Source organism: Ictalurus furcatus, chromosome 15 (assembly GCF_023375685.1).
Source record: "Ictalurus furcatus strain D&B chromosome 15, Billie_1.0, whole genome shotgun sequence".
In the NCBI taxonomy this organism is placed as follows: Eukaryota; Metazoa; Chordata; class Actinopteri; order Siluriformes; family Ictaluridae; genus Ictalurus; species Ictalurus furcatus.
Genome location: NC_071269.1, coordinates 12,461,279 through 12,480,086, shown reverse-complemented (window position 1 = coordinate 12,480,086; position 18,808 = coordinate 12,461,279). Strand labels below are relative to the sequence as shown.

The window sequence follows — 18,808 nt, the reverse complement described above, 5'->3', positions numbered from 1 at the left end:
TACTGCATTACTACATACTGTTTAGGAATTATAGCCATGGAGTCCCTCCATTTCATGGCCTCAAAAGTAATTGCACAAATTAAAATAATCATAAATATAAGGATTATTTCTAATATTTGGAGGCAAATCCTTTGCAGTCAATGACTGCCTGAAGTCTGGAACCCATTGACATCATCAAATGCTGAGTTTCTTCCCCTGAGATGCTTTCCCAGGCCTTTACTGCAGCTGCCTTTACTGCAGCTGCATTTTTATGTGTCTGTCTGCCTTCAGTTTGTCTTCATTAAGAAAAAAGCATGCTCAGTTGGGTTGAGGTCATCAGATATTTAAGAACATTTCATTTATTTGCCTTAAGTAGCACTTACGTTTCTTTTGAGATATGTTTTGGGTCATTATGCATCTGTGCTGTGAAGCGCTGTCCTATCAGTTTTGCAGCACTTGACTGAATCTGAGAAGGAAAATATAGCTCCATACACTACAGAATTCATTCTGCTACTTCTATTAGCAATCACATCATCAATAAACACCAGTGACCCAGTTCCACTGGCAACCATACATGCCCATGCCGTAACACTTCCTCCACATGTTTGACAGATGATGTGTTATGCTTTGGATCATGAGCCCTTCCTTTTCTTCTCCATATTCTTCTCTTCCCATCATTCTGGCACAAGTACTACACAATAACTGGTCAGACTTTTTTTTTAGAGGATTTTTGTTTGTTTGTTTTTAGCAAAGTCTAATCTGGCCTTCCTGTTTTTGAGTGTTACCAGTGGTTTGCATCTTGAGGTAAACCATCCATAATTACATGCTTTGACAATGTTGTGCCTACCTCCTAGAGAGTGTTCTTGAATTGGTTAGATGTTGTGTTTCTTCTTCAACAAGAATCATCCGCTTTAGTTGTCTTCCATGGCTTTTAGTTGTCTTCCATTACAAGTGGTCCAATACAGGTTGCTTGACCATTTTGAATTTTCCTAATTTTTTTCTAGTGATTAACAGTATGTATTACCATTGCAAAACCACCAGTTTTTTTTTTTTTTTGTTAATATTTTACATGGTTTAACTATAACCCCAATTCCAAAAAAGTTGGGACAGTATGGAAAATGATAATAAAAACAAAGAGGAGTGATTTGTAAATGTACTTTGACTTTGATTTAAACAAAAAATGTATAAAGACAAGGTATTTGATTTTTTTACCTAATCAACTGCATAGTTTTTGAAGGTAAACATTTATTTTGAAATTGATGCATGCAACACATTCCAAGACGTTGGGACAGGGGCAATTTAGGACTAATAGACATGTGACAAGTTAAAATAAGAAGGTGATTTGAAACAGGTGAGTCAATCTTGTAATCATAGTACAGATGTGGCCTTTAAGAATGCATATTTATTCACACGGCTTCACGCAATTCGTCAAGTGTGATTGTTGTCCCCCTATCTATATAGAGGAGAAATAAGTCACAAGCATGACGGTCGGTGTTACTTCCACAAAAGCTTTACTCGAATCAATAGTCAAAAATACAACAATATACACAAACAAAAAGTTGTTCAAAACAGTAAACCTAAAGTGCATTAAACATTATTTAAATAAAAGTACACATAAAAATACGCCTTTCATGTCCACATGTTCAAATTACGGCTAAACACAAGCTAGCGCTGTTCTGGTTTTCAGTACAAGGCGAGGACCTGCACGTGTGCGCGTACACAGACACGAAAAAACTTACTTATATCTACTCAAAAACTATCAGAAACAAAATATAAGTACGTCTCAATATGTCAGCAAGTCAACACAGATAAAACAGTCGAGTTAAACCTGCACAACATACCTATATAGAGGAGAAATAAGTCACAAGCATGACGGTCGGTGTTACTTCCACGAGAGCTTTACTCGAATAGAAAATTATCGCTTTTCCTCCAGGTATGTGGGCGGAGACTAAAGCAATCGATCCCAGAGTGCAGGATTCAGACCATCCTAATAGATGACTGATCAGCGTTATACTTACTTAAATCATCAATGTATTAACACATTAAAATGGAACAACAGCGAAAAATAAATACTCTTTTAACTCTCTTTTTTAAACATTTGACTATTTAACTTGTTACACTCTCCCCTACAAAGTAAATGTTGTCTCTACGTTAAATAAATCAAACAATTTTCCTTTAAACAGTCTCTCAAGAACTTGACACTGGAAATCCTCTTCTATAAGGTGGTAATTAGGTCAAAGGTCACAGTTCAAATATGTCAACAGTCCATATTCACAGTCCATATCTGTTGACTGGCTATTGTATAAACAGTCCATAAAGAGTCTTTGCACATACTCTTGATCAACAGTCCATCGGTATCAATGATCTGTGCAGTCTGCAAATTCAAATTTCATTTCAACAGCCCGTGTAAACAGTCTATGAAAACAGTCCATTAGTAGTTCATGATTCTATTTCAGTATGTCACGTCTGTAAACTCACGTTTGCTGGAGTCCATACATACAGGGTGGCTGAAGGTTGTATGGTAAGGTAGTATGGCTGCAAGGGTGGCAACCATGGGACCAGTCCTGGTGCAGGGTAGAAAGGCAACAACTGCGGCTGTGGCTGGATACTATAGCAGGATGGAGTACCCAGCTGATCGTAGGTGATGTGCCTTGGCGGGTGTCTCTCACTCTGTGGTAGCTGGTAGGTCAGCTCCTCAGGTTCAGCAGCACTTGATGCAGGAGAGGCATCAGGTGAATCAGGCAGATTCTTTGCAGGTACATTCATCTCCTCATCCGACACGTTTTCAGGTGTGATGAGCTCTTCCGGCTGATCTCCAATGAGAGGCTGGGTTGGCATGGCAACAGGGACTGCTAGTTCAACTCTCTGTTCTACTGTGTTCAGGCTCATGTTCAGGATGTCTCTCTTGCTTAACATGTTTTTCAGTAAATGCTGCTGGTGGTGTGTGGACCTGAATTGGCTCATAATGAAGGTCACATTCATCTCCACTGACTTCATCTGAGTCTTCTGGCTGTGACACATGTGTGTGCCTTCTTTTCTGTTTATTTTGTAATTATTAGTTACTTCAGGCTGTGTCTCAAAAGGTAAGTGATCACAGGACATGAGCAGGTTTCTATGCAGGACCCTGGAATGTCCCTTACCCTTTTCTGGTCTCACTTCAAAGATCATCAGATCAGATCCCATTTGTCTCACCACTGTGTGAACTGTATTTTACCCAGTAGTCACGGAGTATACCTGGTCCTCCTCTTGGTGTCAGGTTTTTCATCAGGACCCGCTCACCAGGCTGTAGCACTGAACTCCTCACTTTGGTATCATAATACCTTTTACTCCTTTCAGCAGCTGTCTGAGCATTCTCATTTGCAATGGCGTATGCTTCCTCCATACCCCATTTCCATTTCTCCACATAGTCTGGTTGACTGGATCCTGACTCTGTGTACAGTCTGAACAGCATGTGAACTGGAAGCCTAGGTGATCTCCAAAACAGCAGATAGAATGGTGAGTAACCTGTCACTTCACAACAGGTACAGTTATAGGCATACACCAGTTTGTTCAGAGACTCTTTCCGGTTCGATTTCTGTGTTTCAGTCAGCGTCTTAAGCATTTGCAACAATGTCCTGTTCATCTGCTCCACTTTGCCATTCCCATCGGGTGATATGGTGTTGTTCTGGACCCAGCCATGACACTGAGTTTCTTTAAGTGAGTGAACAACTGATTTTCAAACTCTTCCCCTTGGTCATGATGAATGCAGTTTGAGGGAAACCCAAACTTGACAGCAAAGTCATTGAAGATGAGGTGTGCAGCAGTTTTCCCTGACTTTGACGTGGCGGCATATGCTTGAACAAAACGGGTGAAATGGTCAACAATGACAAGGGTGTACTTGTATCCACCTTTGCATCAGTCAAGATGGAGGAAATCAATACATATGAGTTCAAATGGCTGTGTTGTCACAATATTTGCCAAGGGAGCTCTCATTTCATGGCATGGCTTTTTCTGCTTGAGACAGGTGCAAGCTTTTGTCACATAGTGCTCAATGTCAGATTGCATATCGGGCCAGAAGAAGCGTTCACGTACTAGAGATACTGTGCAGTCAGCACCTTGGTGTCCCATGTTATTGTGCAGCTCTTCCAGTACTTTTCCTTTGTACTGTTCTGGTAGGACCAACTGTTTGTGGGCTTTGGTTTTCCTGTACAGAATGTCGTCACTGTCTACTGTCAGCTTTTCCCATTCTCTGAACAGGCATTTTGTCTTTGGGCTGAATGTCTTTAGCTCTCTAGGTAGCGGTTTGGAGCCTGACAGTTTACTATCTAGCACAGGACAGATGCATGGGTCTGATCTTTGTGCATCTCTTAACTTATCTTTTGGTATAGGTCTGACTGATGCAGTGGTTATCTCACCTCCGGTGGAGACTGACATACATATAGCTGAAAATGGCAGGGTCGCTTCTTGAACCTGAACAGCTTGAATGGTGGCAGCGATGGCGTCAGGTGGCAACTCCTCAGAACATTCTCTCATCAGTGACTCTGCATCCAGTGGCATCCTTGACAAAGCATCTGCGTCACTGTTCTCTTTCCCTGGTCTGTACTTTATCGTGAAGTAAAAATCAGCCAACTCTGCAACCCACCTGGAAGTGGTTGCATTCAGTTTTGCAGTGGACAGGACATACGTGAGCGGGTTGTTGTCACTATACACAGTGAAGGTTGGAGCATAGTACAAATAATCCCGGAACTTGTCAGTGACTTCCCATTTTAAAGCTAGAAATTCTAACTTGCCTGCATGATAGTGGTAGTTCTTCTCAGCTGCTGTCAACGAGCGGGAGCCATAGGCAATGACTCTCAGTTTGCCATCTTGTTTTTGATACAATACTGCTCCCAAGCCTTGATGTGATGCGTCAGTATGTACTATGAACAGCTGAGTGAAATCAGGGAACCCTAACACTGGTGGATGGAGCAAACAATCAATCAGCTGTTCAAGTGCCTGCTAGTGCTGGTCGGTCCACATGATTGGCTTGTTTGAGGGCACAACATGAGTCATTTTCTTTGTTTTTGGTTTTCTTGTGTTTTCAGGGACCTCATTTGAATCTGCTTTCAATAGCTCGTACAGGCAACTGGCCTTTCTGGAAAAGTCTTTAATGTACTGCCTGTAGTAGGTGAGTAACCCAAGCATTTTTCTGAGCTGGCCCACATTCTGTGGTCTGATGTCTTTCAAGGCCCTAACTGCTTCAAAGTCTGCTGGATCAACTCTACTTCCCTCTGCAGAGACAATTCTCCCCAAATAACGGACTTCAGATTTAAAGAGGTTGCACTTACTTGGTTTGAGTTTGATGCCATACTTTCTGAGGCGTTTCAACACTTTTAGCCCTTCCAAACATTCCTCCATACAGCGTTGGAAAGCAGCAGGGGCATTCATGAGGCCGAAAGGGATGCATATCCACTCATAGAGTCCTCATGGAGTAACAAAGGCTGTCATTGGTCTGCTCTCTTCAGAAATAAATCCCTGGTGGTAAGCTTTTCCCTGGTCCAGGAGAGAGAACCAGGAATTACCACCTAGACTGTACATGATGTCTTGGACCCGAGGGATGGGCCTTACTGTTCAGGTCTATAATGTATACACAACTGAAGGGTGTCATCTTTTTTTCTCACACACACAATAGGGGAAGAATACGATGAGTTCGACTTCCTAACCCAACCCTGTGCTTTTGGGTCATAGAGGTAACCTTTCATCTTCTGGTACAGTGGCCTGGGTAATGACATGTATGTGCGTTTGACTGGTTTGGGGTCTTTGAGAGAGATGGCCATTTGCAATCTATCAATAAAGCCAATATCATTGTCTGATCTTGAAAAGGAATGACACTCTTCTCTGAGCATTTGTCTAACCATTTGTCTCTGTTATTCTTTCAAGTAACTTACATCTACAGGTGGATCCCACTGTTCACTACATGGGGCCTGGATGCTGGTGTGGTTCACGGTGGCTGGTGTTGAAGCCTTATCAAAAATCTGGGCAGGTAACATAGTCATTACGGTTTGTACTGTGCCAATTACAGTGCACCCTGGCAAAACAATGTCATGGTCAGTTGGGTTAGAAACATCAACAGTGATGACTGGAAAAACACCTTTCTTGACTCTGACTAGTGTGTAATAGATCTCAAAATCATCTGGCCACTGGGGGTTCAGGTCTGGCTGAAACAACATGGTCATGTCATCTTTAAAAGGCTGAGCAGCTACACGTCACACAATCTGAATTCTACTGTGTTTTGGTACTGCACCCATCTCTTTCTTTGTTTTCACTGCATACTCATCTACCTGTTCTGCACTAACAGCCTGTATACTTAACAGCTTGTATGTTAGTGTTCTGCACTAACAGCCTGCTCTCACCTTATTTCTTTTGAGACTTGGGAAAGATTTCTTCACAGTACTGTACTGTTTGCTCTTATCAGTCTTTGCCAAGATGTGCTCGATGACATTAAAACCTATGATGGGATGGGACAGGTGACACCATTTCATCACAAGCATTGGAATCAGCAGTTCATTGGCTTGGTTAGTTTCTGAGGCAAGTTGGAAGGTTATCTCAATCCATCCCAGGTAAGGCATTTCAGTTCCATTTGCCGCAGTCAATGTGAGGTCAGGTGAGTCCAGGATTTCTGAAACATCTCTCAGTCTGAAGCTCGGTAAGTATTCCTCTTTCCATTTTTCATCGATGACTGACACCTGGGACCCTGTGGGACCCCTAAATTACCTGCCGTCAATGGAGAGAGGTGGCTCGCAAGCGCCTACTTCACCTTCATCATAGCTAAATAGCCGTGCTGCTCATGCCACATGGCGGCTGAATAATCAGACATCGTGGGGTTATAAACACGGCTAGTGTAGGGTTTTCCTCAGAAGCGTGATATTTCATCATGCGCTTCTGGAAAAAAGGGGAGTATTCTGCAGTGAGATGGAGATTTTTTTTCACTTGGAAGGAAGTGCTCATCCAGCCTGCTATGAGCCACTTCCTCTTCCCAGGGCCAGTCTATATTTAGCTTTTCAACTGCCCTAGTAATCACCTCAACCAGCTCTTTATATGCTTCAGAGCTGCTCTCAGTTTTTAGTGCAGTGGCGCCCCCTACTGGCTACTCGGAGTCAGAGAGGGTGTTTTGGTTTTCCATAGCGGAAGGAGGAGTCGCGACACGAGCTCCAAAATCAGGCAGAGAGCCAGACCTGGAAGACAGAGCAAGAGATAGAGCCGCACTTGTCTTAGGCTCCTTTTCCAGATCCATATGAGATCCCCAGGAACTGAGCCGGCTGCCTGCCTCAGCAGCAGCTGGCCCAGATCCGCGAGGCTCTGAAACCCATCTCCCTTCAGCCAAGAAGAGAGCGAGTCAGGAGCAGGGCTGCCTAATTATAAAGCATTCACAATGCTCACCGTCAGACCCATCGAGGGCTGCTGTGGCATGCTCCACCCCTAAACACATCACATAGAAAGTGTATCTGTCTCCCCCTGTGATGAAATGGAGCAAGGCGTAACATACTTTCTGAATTCTCTCTTGCTCATTCTTTTTTTTTCTTTTCTTTTTTTTAAAGGGATAGAAAGGTGAAGAGATTTTTTTGAAAGAGGAAATGAAGCATCTTTTTGCGAGCGTTACACAAATGACCGAAATGAAGTCTCGCTGAAGATAATAAGGCTGACGGCGCAGTTCACAAGTGCTGGATATATATTGCGACACACTTAATTGCCACGTCACCTGATCATGGCAGGCCTATAAATAGGCATGATGTTACACAAGCTTCAGATGTCGGTTGCGTGCGAGGGCACTTCCCATAGCGTTATGCTAAATGCAATGTGGAGTTCCCTTTGAAAGGGATCACCAACAGCATCTGGTCAAGCTGGCCTGCCATGATGATAAAATATCCCTCGACTCCTTGGTTGATTTAGTCATCTCTCTGGATCACCTCATCCGTAACCATCAATTGTACAAGGGGGCTGTGAGCCCTATGCCCGAAAATGGAGTCCATGCAGCTGGGTCAGACCAGACTGCATTAGACCAGGCCCCGCAGAGTGTGACAAATGGAAAAGGGAAAAGCTGTGTTTCTACTGTGGTCACTCCAATCATTGTGTTGCTCAGTGCATTGCTTGTAAGAAAACCCTGGTACACCTATAGAAAACCCATAGAGCTTCTTCCATGTACCACTCCACCACACATCGTATCTACCCCCTTTCCTTAGCTGAACAGCAAGCCATGGAGGCACTTCAAGTTCTACTCCTCCACCTCTCCGGCATAAGCTGGATTCTTGTGGAGAAGAAAGGAAAGGAACTTCATACTTGTATTGATTATCAAGGGCTCAACCAAATCACAGTCGAGTATTGTTATCCCCTTCTGCTGGTCACTGCTGGTCCAGAGCCATGGAAGTACTCTGTTCGGCAAGAATATTCACATAATTTGATGAATGCAGTACACAACTTTGTTCAGATCAGAAAGGGTCGATGAGTGGAAGACACCTTTAGCACCACCTCTCATCACTTTGAGTACTGTGTCAGGCCACATGGGCTCTCTTGCACCCCCTCAGATATCCATCCATCCATCCATCCATCCATCTTCGACCGCTTACTCCTTTTCAGGGTCACGGGGGAACCTGGAGCCTATCCCAGGAGGCATCGGGCACAAGGCAGAGTACACCCTGGACAGGGTGCCAGTCCATCGCAGGGCACAATCACATACACACTCACACACCCATTCATACACTATGGACACTTTAGACACACCAGTCAGCCTACCATGCATGTCTTTGGGCTGGGGGAGGAAACCGGAGGAAACCCGGAGGAAACCCGGAGGAAACCCCCACAGCACAGGGAGAACATGCCCTCAGATATCCAGTGTCTCATTAATGGTATCTTAAAAGACATGCTGGGAAAATTTGTAATCGCATACATTGACAACATATTAATTTATTCACCATCTCCACCATCTCTGGAAGGTCATATTCAGCATGTTAAGCAAGTCCTGTCCTGCCTTCTCAATAACCAGCTCTACATAAAAGGGGAGAAGTGTGAATTCCCTGTGTCCACCATCTCCATCCTTGGATACATCATAGGCCCCAGAGGGGTGGTTTTGGACCAAGAAAAAGTGGTGGCATTCACAGACGACAGTCAAGGAGCTTCAAAGATTCCTAGATTTCACCAACTTCTATAAATGGTTCATCCGGGGCTCTATTTCCATTGCTACTTGCCCTAGAGGAGTATCATCACTGGCTGGAGGGAGCAGCCAATCCTTTCACAATCTTCATAGACCACAAGACCCTTGCGTACCTGAAAGCAGCCAATCTGGATCCTGAATTCTCGCCAAGCCCAGTGGGTTTTGTCTTTGTCCAGTTTTATTTTATGCTCTCGAATAGACCCAGCTCCAAGGCCCAACACTAAGGCTGTCTCTCTTTCCTGCCTCCATCCCACTGAAAACAAGGACCAGAGTCCAGAAAACATACTGCCCTCCTCCTGCTTTGTAAGAGCAATAACCTGGAATATTGACAGACAAATCGCATGCACACTAGACTCTCCTGCAGAAAACAAATGGTTTAGGCAGAGTGGGTTCTTAGAACAGGTGGCTCAGAAGAAAAATTAATTTGCTGACCGACATCCCCAGACTAAGTATGGTTATTAACAAAAAACCTTTAAAACACTCAAGCTTGCAAGAAGCTCAATGCCAGGTACATCGGCCCATACAAGGTCCTCTTACAAGCTGGATATGCCATGCCATAGTCGACTAGCACTCTCCTTCCATGTATCACATCACAAGCCTGTCACACCTGGACCACTAGCATTCAGTTGAAGAATATTCCAAGCTCTTTGCATTGTTTTGTTTCTAGTAAATGGTTATAAAATTACAGTGACAGCATCTAACCAACACTTAACAGCAAAAATGGGATGAAGTAGGTTACAATATTTATTTCATATGTAATGTACTATAAGGCTATAAGTTTATAAATTTACTGTAAAATTGTATATTTTTTACAACACAACTGATCCTAAGATTGTTTGTTTCAAAGTGTTTGTGCCAAATAAATGTTTGATTATATTATTTGAGTGAATTAAATTCAAATTAGAAGAAAAACTTGGGATGTGGAAGCCAGTTTATATACAGTATTGTGTAAAAATACTGTGTTAAAGAAATGATGTAAAGCAATAATGCCTTCAAAAATAATGAAATTAAACAATTCTACATTTAAAAAAATCTGATATAAAGAGCTGTAAACAGTATTAAGTTAAACAAATGGAATATTCGGTGTGACAATTTAAAAATGTATCAGTAGTCCTCTTAAACAGTAGTATCAGTAGTATTTTGTGCAGTTTTATAAGGAAATTGGCTGTTAAATTGCCATACTAATTGAGGATACATCACACACCATCACAATAAGGACTTTCTCAAAACAGAAAGCATGGGCGGATAAAACTACCCAAGCTGTGGTGAATGCGCGCACAGCCGCTTACAACACAGGGCTCGTGTCAGGGAATATGAGCAAGTAAAAAGTGGCATGCTATGCTCTCCAACGTGCAGTGAAAGCCACTAAACTCCAGTACAGGGAGTGAATGGAGTCTCATTTCCAGCTCAATGACTCCCGACGCATGTGGCAGGGACTGAGGACAAGCAGTGCCTTTGGAGGCAAATCCACTGGCGTGGTGTGAGCTGACTCTTCTCTGGCTGATGAGCTGAACACTTTCTATGTCTGCTTGTTAACTGCACTAGCGCTAGCACTAGCCTGCCGACTAGCACTACAGAAGGAAGCAGCTCTGTCCGTGTGAACATCAGAAAAGCAGCCGACCCCGATAGTCCCTAGCTAAGTGTGTGTTCCCCACCTGCTTTAAAAAATCTGTAGTTATTCCTGTGACAAAGAACAATAAGCCCTCTTGCCTAAATGACTACTGTCCTGTAGTCTTAACATCGCTTGTCATGAAGCATCCCTGACACCATTGACCCACTCCAGTTCGCCTACCGCCCCAATATGTCTACTGAGGATGCGATCTCTCATATCCTATACACCACCCTCACCCACACTGATAGCAACAAGGGGAACTATGTGATGCTGCTGTTTATAGACTATCTCTCAGCCTTCAATACCATAGCTCCACACAGGCTGGCCTCGAAGATCAGGGATCTCGGCCTTGAGGCTCCCCTCTGTGACTGGGTCCTGTTATGGGCCTCATCTCCAACAACAATGAGGACGCCTACCTTGATGAGGTGGAGGAACTTGTAGCTTAGTGCCAGGCTAACAGTCTCAATGTCAGTAAAACCAAGGAGCTGGCTGTGGACTTCAGAAAGAGGCAACAGCAGGACTATTCCCCACTTGAGATTGATGGGACCCATGTGGAAAGTGAGCAGCTTCAGGTACATTGGAGTACACATCTCTGAGGCCCTGACCTGGACTTGTCACATTTAAGCACGGGTGAACAAAGCCAGACAACTGTACCATCTGAGACTGCGGAGGAAATACATCTTGCATCAATGCATCTCAGCATGGTATGGAAACTGCTTAATCCAGGACCACAAAGCCCTGCAGAGAGTGATGAACTTAGCTGAGTGCATCTCCAGGTCTGCTCTCCACTCTCCACTGACATTTACAATGTGTCAAATATGTTTTACTTGCTTTCGTTTATAGAGTGCTGATGCAAATAAATGTGGTTGAAACATCACCTGAACTAGGAGAAACACGCTCTTCAATTTTCAGGGTGGAAAAAAAACTCAACAGAAGGAGAATGGTATGTACTCTCAGCATGGGAAGAAGAAATCAATCTCCTCAGTCAATCAAAGTATATTCAATTAGGACAGGATACCAAAACAAAACAGGGTATTGAGAGAGATGACATAGGAATAAGAGTGGACATTTAAATGCACCAGGAATAGAACAGATGAATATTTTTTCAATAAGAGTGAAACATAATTCTTTAAAGATATTCATATGTCTGGACTTAATTAGGCTATCTAAGATGCAGCTGCAGGAAGCACACTGACACTATGTAATACAGCCATCAAAATAGGCAGACTTAAACTTATGGCACATTTATTGAGAGCATATCCTGCAGTTAAATTGTGCTTGAGCTGAGACTAATGTGTAACTAACACAACGCTATGGTGAAAAATAAAAAATCAGGAGCTTGGCAGGGTGAAAACACATTTATCAAAGTAAGGCAGGGGGACACTGGACATGTTTGCTACCATGGAAACAATGTGTTAGTGTTCAATAGCAAAACATTAGTGCCCTTATTTCCTCCTCTCATATAAATATCACACAGACATTGTGAGACACACAGACAATGCCTGTTCTATGAATCACTTTGAAAACAAGGCCTCCAAATTATGAGCTTTGATGATATGAGTTTTAGAGAGCTATTTGTATGTAAGTGGTAGTCAAATCAATATATGCCGAGTAATACTTGAAATGAAGTGGACCAAATCAGTCCTGTGAAAGCATGCACAACTAGAAGGAAAGGCTTTATTGTCTTGGAAATCTATTAGTTTATTATCTGTTGAGGAATTGCTAAAAAGGGAAAGGAAGGGAATGGTGAGCTCTTAATGCTACATAAACATATTTGCATTCATTCTGTGATGTGGCTAATCAATATAATTGATTCTTGCCACTTCACTACTCTTGCCTCATAAATAAATATAGCACAAAGTGCTGAAAATTAAAATCCAATATTTCTATCTCTATTTGCCAGAAAAACATGTATAACATGTATGACTATAATTTGGAAACAGAAGATGTGCAACCAAGTTTATTAAAAACAAATTGAACATCTGTGAGCTAGTCTCCGTAGTTAGACAAGGTTATAGACAAATGCTGAGAGATGCTGGCTTATTCATCACTTGGTGATGTTGTGGCAGCCAAGTGAGCTGCTGAAAGAGCAGAGGGCATATCTACACTCAGTAAGCACCATTCACCAACTGTGGAACAGATGGCACAAGTACTGCACAGGCTGTGCTGGTCATTTGGAGTGAGTGTCAGCTGCCAGCATGACATTAAATGCCAATTTCACATGAAAAATTTTTACGTGAGATATTTTTCACATTTATGATACAAATGTAGCAGCTAGTTGACTGTAAGCTTGAAAAGGCACTTCTATTTTTTTCCTCCAATTTTCTCCATAATTTGGTCACTTGCCATTTCCCACCTACCAGCCAGCTCTCCCCTATCATACAACATCTACCAACCATGGAGGGTGTAGGCTAACACATGCTTTCTCTGAGACATGTGAAGCTAACCAACTGCATCTTTTTAAACTACTGTCACAGGGAGGAGGAAAGCATTATCCACCCTCTTCCACATACTATACATGAATTCACAGATGCTGTGACTGTGTTGCTGTGATTGACAGGGGAGAGAGAGTATGCCACACCTTTTCTAATTAATTATATGGAAATAGATGAGAGCAGTCAAAAGGTATCCAAAAAGGACTACACACTGAGCCCTGTAGTTTTTACAAAATACACAGCATATTACAGTTCCTGCACCATACAAAAAATGCAGCATGATGCAGGAGGTTTGTTAGATTTTTACTCTTAAGTCTTTTAAACACTTGTGAGTGAAATAACCGTAAAAAAAAAAAAAAAAACAATATTGGTCTTACACTTCTAGTAATGAACTAGAGCGTAGAGTTTGCATGTATAGCATCTCACAAAAGTAAGTACACCCCTCACATTTTTGTAAATATTTGATTATATATTTTCATGTGACAACACTGTCCCCTCAAAATAACTCAACACACAGCCATTAATGTCTAAACAAACAAAAGTGAGTACACCCCTAAGTGAAAATGTCCAAACTGGGCCCAAAGTGTCAATGTTTTGTGTGGTCACCATTATTTTCCAACACCGACTTAACCCTCTTGGGCATGGAGTTCACCAGAGCTTCACAGGTTGAGACTGGAGTCCTCTTCCACTCCTCCATGATGACATCACAGAGCTGGTGGATGTTAGAGACCTTGTGTTCCTCCACCTTCCATTTGAGGATGCCCCACAGATGCTCAATAGGATTTAGTCCATCACTTTCACCCTCAGCTTCTTTAGCAAGGCAGTGGACATCTTGGAGGTGTGTTTTGGGGTCATTATCATGCTGGAATACTGCCCTGCAGTCCAGTCTCCGAAGGGAGGGGATCATGTTCTGCTTCAGTAAGTCACAGTACATGTTGGCATTCATGGTTCCCTCAATGAACTGTAGCTCCCCAGTGCCGGCAGCACTCATGCAGCCCCAGACCATGACACTCCCGTCACCATGCTTGACTGTAGGCAATACACACTTGTCTTTGTACTCCTCACCTGGTTGCCGCCACACACGCTTGACACCATCTGAGCAAATTAGGTTATTTTGGACTCATCAGACCACAGGACATGGTTCCAGTAATCCATGTCCTTAGTCTGCTTGTCTTCAGCAAACTGTTTGTGGGCTTTCTTGTGCATCATTTTTAGAAGAGGCTTCCTTCTGGGAGGACAGCCATGCAGACCAATTTGATGCAGTGTGCAGTGTATGGTCTGAGCACTGACAGGCTGAACCCCCACCCCTTCAACCTCTGCAGCAATGCTGGCAGCACTCATACGTCTATGTCCCAAAGACAACCTCTGGATATGACGCTGAGCACGTGCACTCAACTTCTTTGGTCCACCATGGCGAGGCCTGTTCTGAGTGAAACCTGTCCTGTTAAACCGCTGTATGGTCTTGGCCATCATTCTGCAGCTCAGTGTCAGGGTCTTGCCAATCTTCTTATAGCCTAGGCCATCTTTATGTAGAGCAACAATTCTTTTTTTTCAGATACTCAGAGAGTTCTTTGCCATGAGGTGCCATGTTGAACTTCAAGTGACCAGTATGAAGGAGTGTGAGAGCGATGACACCAAATTTAACACACCTGCTCCCCATTCACACCTGAGACCTTGTAACACTAACAAGTCACATGACACCGGGGAGGGAAAATGGCTAATTGGGCCCAATTTGGACATTTTCACTTAGGGGTGTACTCACTTTTGTTGCCAGTGGTTTAGACATTAATGGCTGTGTGAGTTATTTTGAGGGGACAGTAAATTTACACTGTTACACAAGCTGTACACTCACTACTTTACATTGCAGCAAAGTGTCATTTCTTCAGTGTTGTCACATGAAAAGATATAATCAAATATTTAAAAATGTGAGGGGTGTACACACTTTTGTGAGATACTGTACATGCATGACTGGTGATCATGATCAACACATAAATTGCTAAAATAAAACACCTAATAGTGAAATGTAATGCCTTGTTGCAGGATCTGTAAAGTTTGCTTTATACCACTCTAACATGGTGGTGATGCCAAACTTGATGACGCATCGTAGCCAGTGAATACAGCTTCCTGGCATTTACACTATATGGCCAAAGGTATCTGGGTGCCTGTCCATAACACCCATATGAAAATCTTCCCCAATTATCTAGAATGTCCTTTTATACAGTAGCATTAAGATGGGGCCAAGCCCAATCCTGATCCAGAATGACAATGCCCCTGTGCACAAAATGAGGTCCTCTGGTCCCAGCATCTCTCAGGTACAAGGAAGCCATGCATCAAGACACTTCTCTTTTCTGACACAGAGGTGGTGGAATGAACTTCCCCTAGCTTGTCCAAATAGCTGAGTCACTGGCAGTCTTCAAACGATGTCTAAAGACCTACCACTTTGAGAAGTGCTTAAATTAGCACTTTAATAAAACAAATTGTGTTATCTGTGTGTCTGTGTGCTTTTCTTACAATATTACCTCCCCAACAGAATCTTTTGACTCATGGTGTTCTTAGGCAATGACCTAGTGAACCAGTATCAGGATGTATTTATTGATAGAGACTTCATAGAACTCTTGTAAGTCGTTCAGGATAAGGGCATCTGCCAAATGCCATAAATGTAAATGGAAATGTCCATAAACACATGGTTTACCCAGGTTTGTATGGAACTCGAATGGCCTGCACAGAGCCCTGACCTCAACACCTTTAGAATTGAATTGGAATACCAATTTTGTGCCAGACCGTCTTGCCAGACTTCAGTGCCCAACTTCTTGTGCTCTTGTGGATGAATGGGCAAAATCTAACAGCCATGGTCCAAATTTAATGGAAAGCCTTACCAGACTCCATATTAATGCCCCTGGTTTTGAAAAGGGATGTTTAATGATCAGGTCTATACATACTTTTGGACATACAGCCAGGTCCATAAGTATTTGGACAGTTACACAATTTTCATCATTTTGCTTCTGTACACCACCACAGTGGATTTGAAATGAAACAATCAAAGTGTAGACTTTCTAATTCAAGGAATGTAAAAGAAAATATATAGCATTAACGGTTTAGGAATTACAGCCAAATGGAGTCCCTCCATTTTCACAGGCTCAAAAGTAATTGGATATAACATTATCATAAATAGTATGAATGGGTGTGTGAGTGTGTATGTGATTGTGCCCTGCGATGGACTGTATGTATTTACATTCATGAAGGTGTCTCTTGATTGTAGACCTTACCAATGATATGTCTACCTCCTCCAGAGTGTTCCTGACTTGGCTAGATGTTGTGAGGTGTTTTTCTTCATCAAGGAAATAATTCTACAATGATCCACTTTAGTTGTCGTCCATGGTCTTCCATGCCTTTTGGTGTTGCTGAGCTCGCCAGTGTATTCCTTTTTTTTTTTTTTTAAGAATATACCAAATTGTTGATTTGACCACTTCTAAAGTTTCTGTTCTATTTCTGATAGGTGTTTTGTTTTGTTTTTTTTCAGCCAAATATTGGCTTCCTTCCAAAAAGCAATACAAACTCTGAAACAGCCTCTTGGGCTGTTTAAATTTACTTTTCACAGCTGCAATTTCTGCCAAAGTCCAACTCCAGCAACAGAACTAATAAAATTAGACTGTTTATCAAGTTGATAATATCAACACACTTCACAAAACTATCTGCCATTCATACTGTGATAGGTAGTCCAAACCCACCAGCAAGACGTTGTCATGACAACTACCAACAAACAGATTTTTTTAATGGTTTGATAGCACATAGAGTTAACCGACTATGAACCTAAAATATAGACTAAATATTAGACTGCATGATGCATTATTAACTAAAACTCACAGTAAATGGCATTAAATGAGGACTGAGGGTGGGCGAGATTGTTATATTATTTTATATGCTCATGTAAAATCTGCTATTATGATTTCTACATTGTTCAAATAAAAAAAGTATTTTAATTGCCAAAAGCACTGGTAAAAGAACTACACTACCCACAATCCTGAAGCGGGATCCAAAGTTGCCGTTTAGCTCATAACAGCACGCTCATCGTGAAAGACTTCCCGCTAACATGAATTGTCCCTTTTGGGAGCTACCAATGTTCAGATCTGTTCTCAAAATATTTGGATTATCATTAATGAGCATAATCATGAGCTGTTTATTTCCCCTGTTTTGTCTGAATGACAGGGTATGGCAACTGCCACACTCTGCTGTACGCAAACACTGTCCCTGGTTAAGGTTCTTATGCTGGAATCCAGTGTGTTTAGTTTTGTTTTGTTTTTTTTGTTGTTTTTTTTATCCAAACATAACACTTCTCATTTAAACCAAAAAGTTCTATTTTGGTCTCACTGGTCCCAAAACATTTTTCCAATAGCCTTCTGGCTTGTCCATATGATATTTAGCAAAATGCAGAGCAACAGTGTTCTTTATGGAGAGCTGTGACTTTTTCCTTGCAACCCTGCCATGCAACCTTGCCATGCTCCTTTGTGACTGACTATTACATGTCTTGCTCTTGGAATGAGCGTTGATGGTCGACCACTCCTTGGGAGGGTAACAATGGTCCTGAATTTCCTCCATTTCAAACACAAAAACCTTATGTTAGTATATCACAGTTCAGAAATTAATTGGTTACATATATGCCATCTGACGCTGTATAAACAGAGTATAAAAAATAAAAAATAAAATAAAATTATATATATATATATATATATATATATATATATATGTATATATATATATATATATATATATATATATATATATATATATATATATATATATATATTCTTCAGTTAAACCATCCAAAAAATATAGAAGCCATCCTTCACTGTGACTGAGCGCAACAATACACAGTGGATAGAGTTCCATGAACCAAGGGGGCTCGGAAAGTGAATTGAGATAGAAGGTCCTTTTACCAACTCATGATTCTCTTGATGTAATCTCTGAGCGAGGACAGCCTTATCTAAACTTCACTTCTGAATTGGATTATGAGAATGCTTTGATGGTCTAGAAGAGATACAGTGGAGAACATTCAAAATATAAAAGAAGGAGAGAGAGAGCAAGAAATGAGTGGAACAATGGACCAATGAATGGAGAAAAACATTCATAAATCATATGTTTACAGTATACAAATATAAAGACATAAAGCTTATATCAGACAAAAAAGTCAGAGAGAAGGAATACAAACTACATAATATTTTCTGAACGTGTTTTCCTCCAATATGAATGTAAACAACACAAAATTTAAAAAAAAAAAAAATTGGTAACACTTTTTTTTAAGGATCCGAAACTAATTAATGACTAATAACTGCATTTGTAAGTGACTAGTTATGGACTTGTATGCCATTACAAGCTATTTATAAGGCCTTTATTGGTTTTTATCTTATTTTTGTCTTATAGCCCCTTTACACTTGTTTCTGTCCTAACAATGAACTTAATTGCTAAAAATAAAAGATACTAATAGCTTGTGTTGTGCAATATACACACTTTATAGGTTTATTTACTTTATACTTTATAGTACAACCTGTGAATGTGTAGCTTATAAGTATGAAATGAATATAGAATGGGCATTTCAACACAGACAGTTAAATTAGCAGA

At 41.6% G+C, this 18,808-nt stretch overlaps 1 protein-coding gene across 1 annotated transcript; it reads right to left on the bottom strand.

The window, feature by feature from the left end:
* Nucleotides 1–1,056: 1,056 nt before the first annotated feature.
* On the bottom strand, nucleotides 1,057–16,904 carry LOC128619929 (uncharacterized). The gene is made up of 3 exons (XM_053644456.1): nucleotides 16,459–16,904; nucleotides 2,458–5,490; nucleotides 1,057–2,353 (listed from the first exon to the last, which is right to left on the bottom strand). Exons 2-3 carry the CDS (start codon nucleotides 3,160–3,162, stop codon nucleotides 2,237–2,239), a joined length of 822 nt encoding a protein of 273 aa, XP_053500431.1. The 5' UTR covers nucleotides 3,163–5,490; nucleotides 16,459–16,904; the 3' UTR covers nucleotides 1,057–2,236.
* Nucleotides 16,905–18,808: the final 1,904 nt, after the last annotated feature.

Bases quoted from the DNA above. Each gene is read 5' to 3' on its own strand.
- LOC128619929 (XM_053644456.1), bottom strand. From the start codon at position 3,162: ATGGGATCTGATCTGATGATCTTTGAAGTGAGACCAGAAAAGGGTAAG. The intron at 2,354-2,457 runs GTGAGTTTACAG...TTGAATTTGCAG, and splicing joins ATGTATGGACTCCAGCAAAC to ACTGCACAGATCATTGATAC.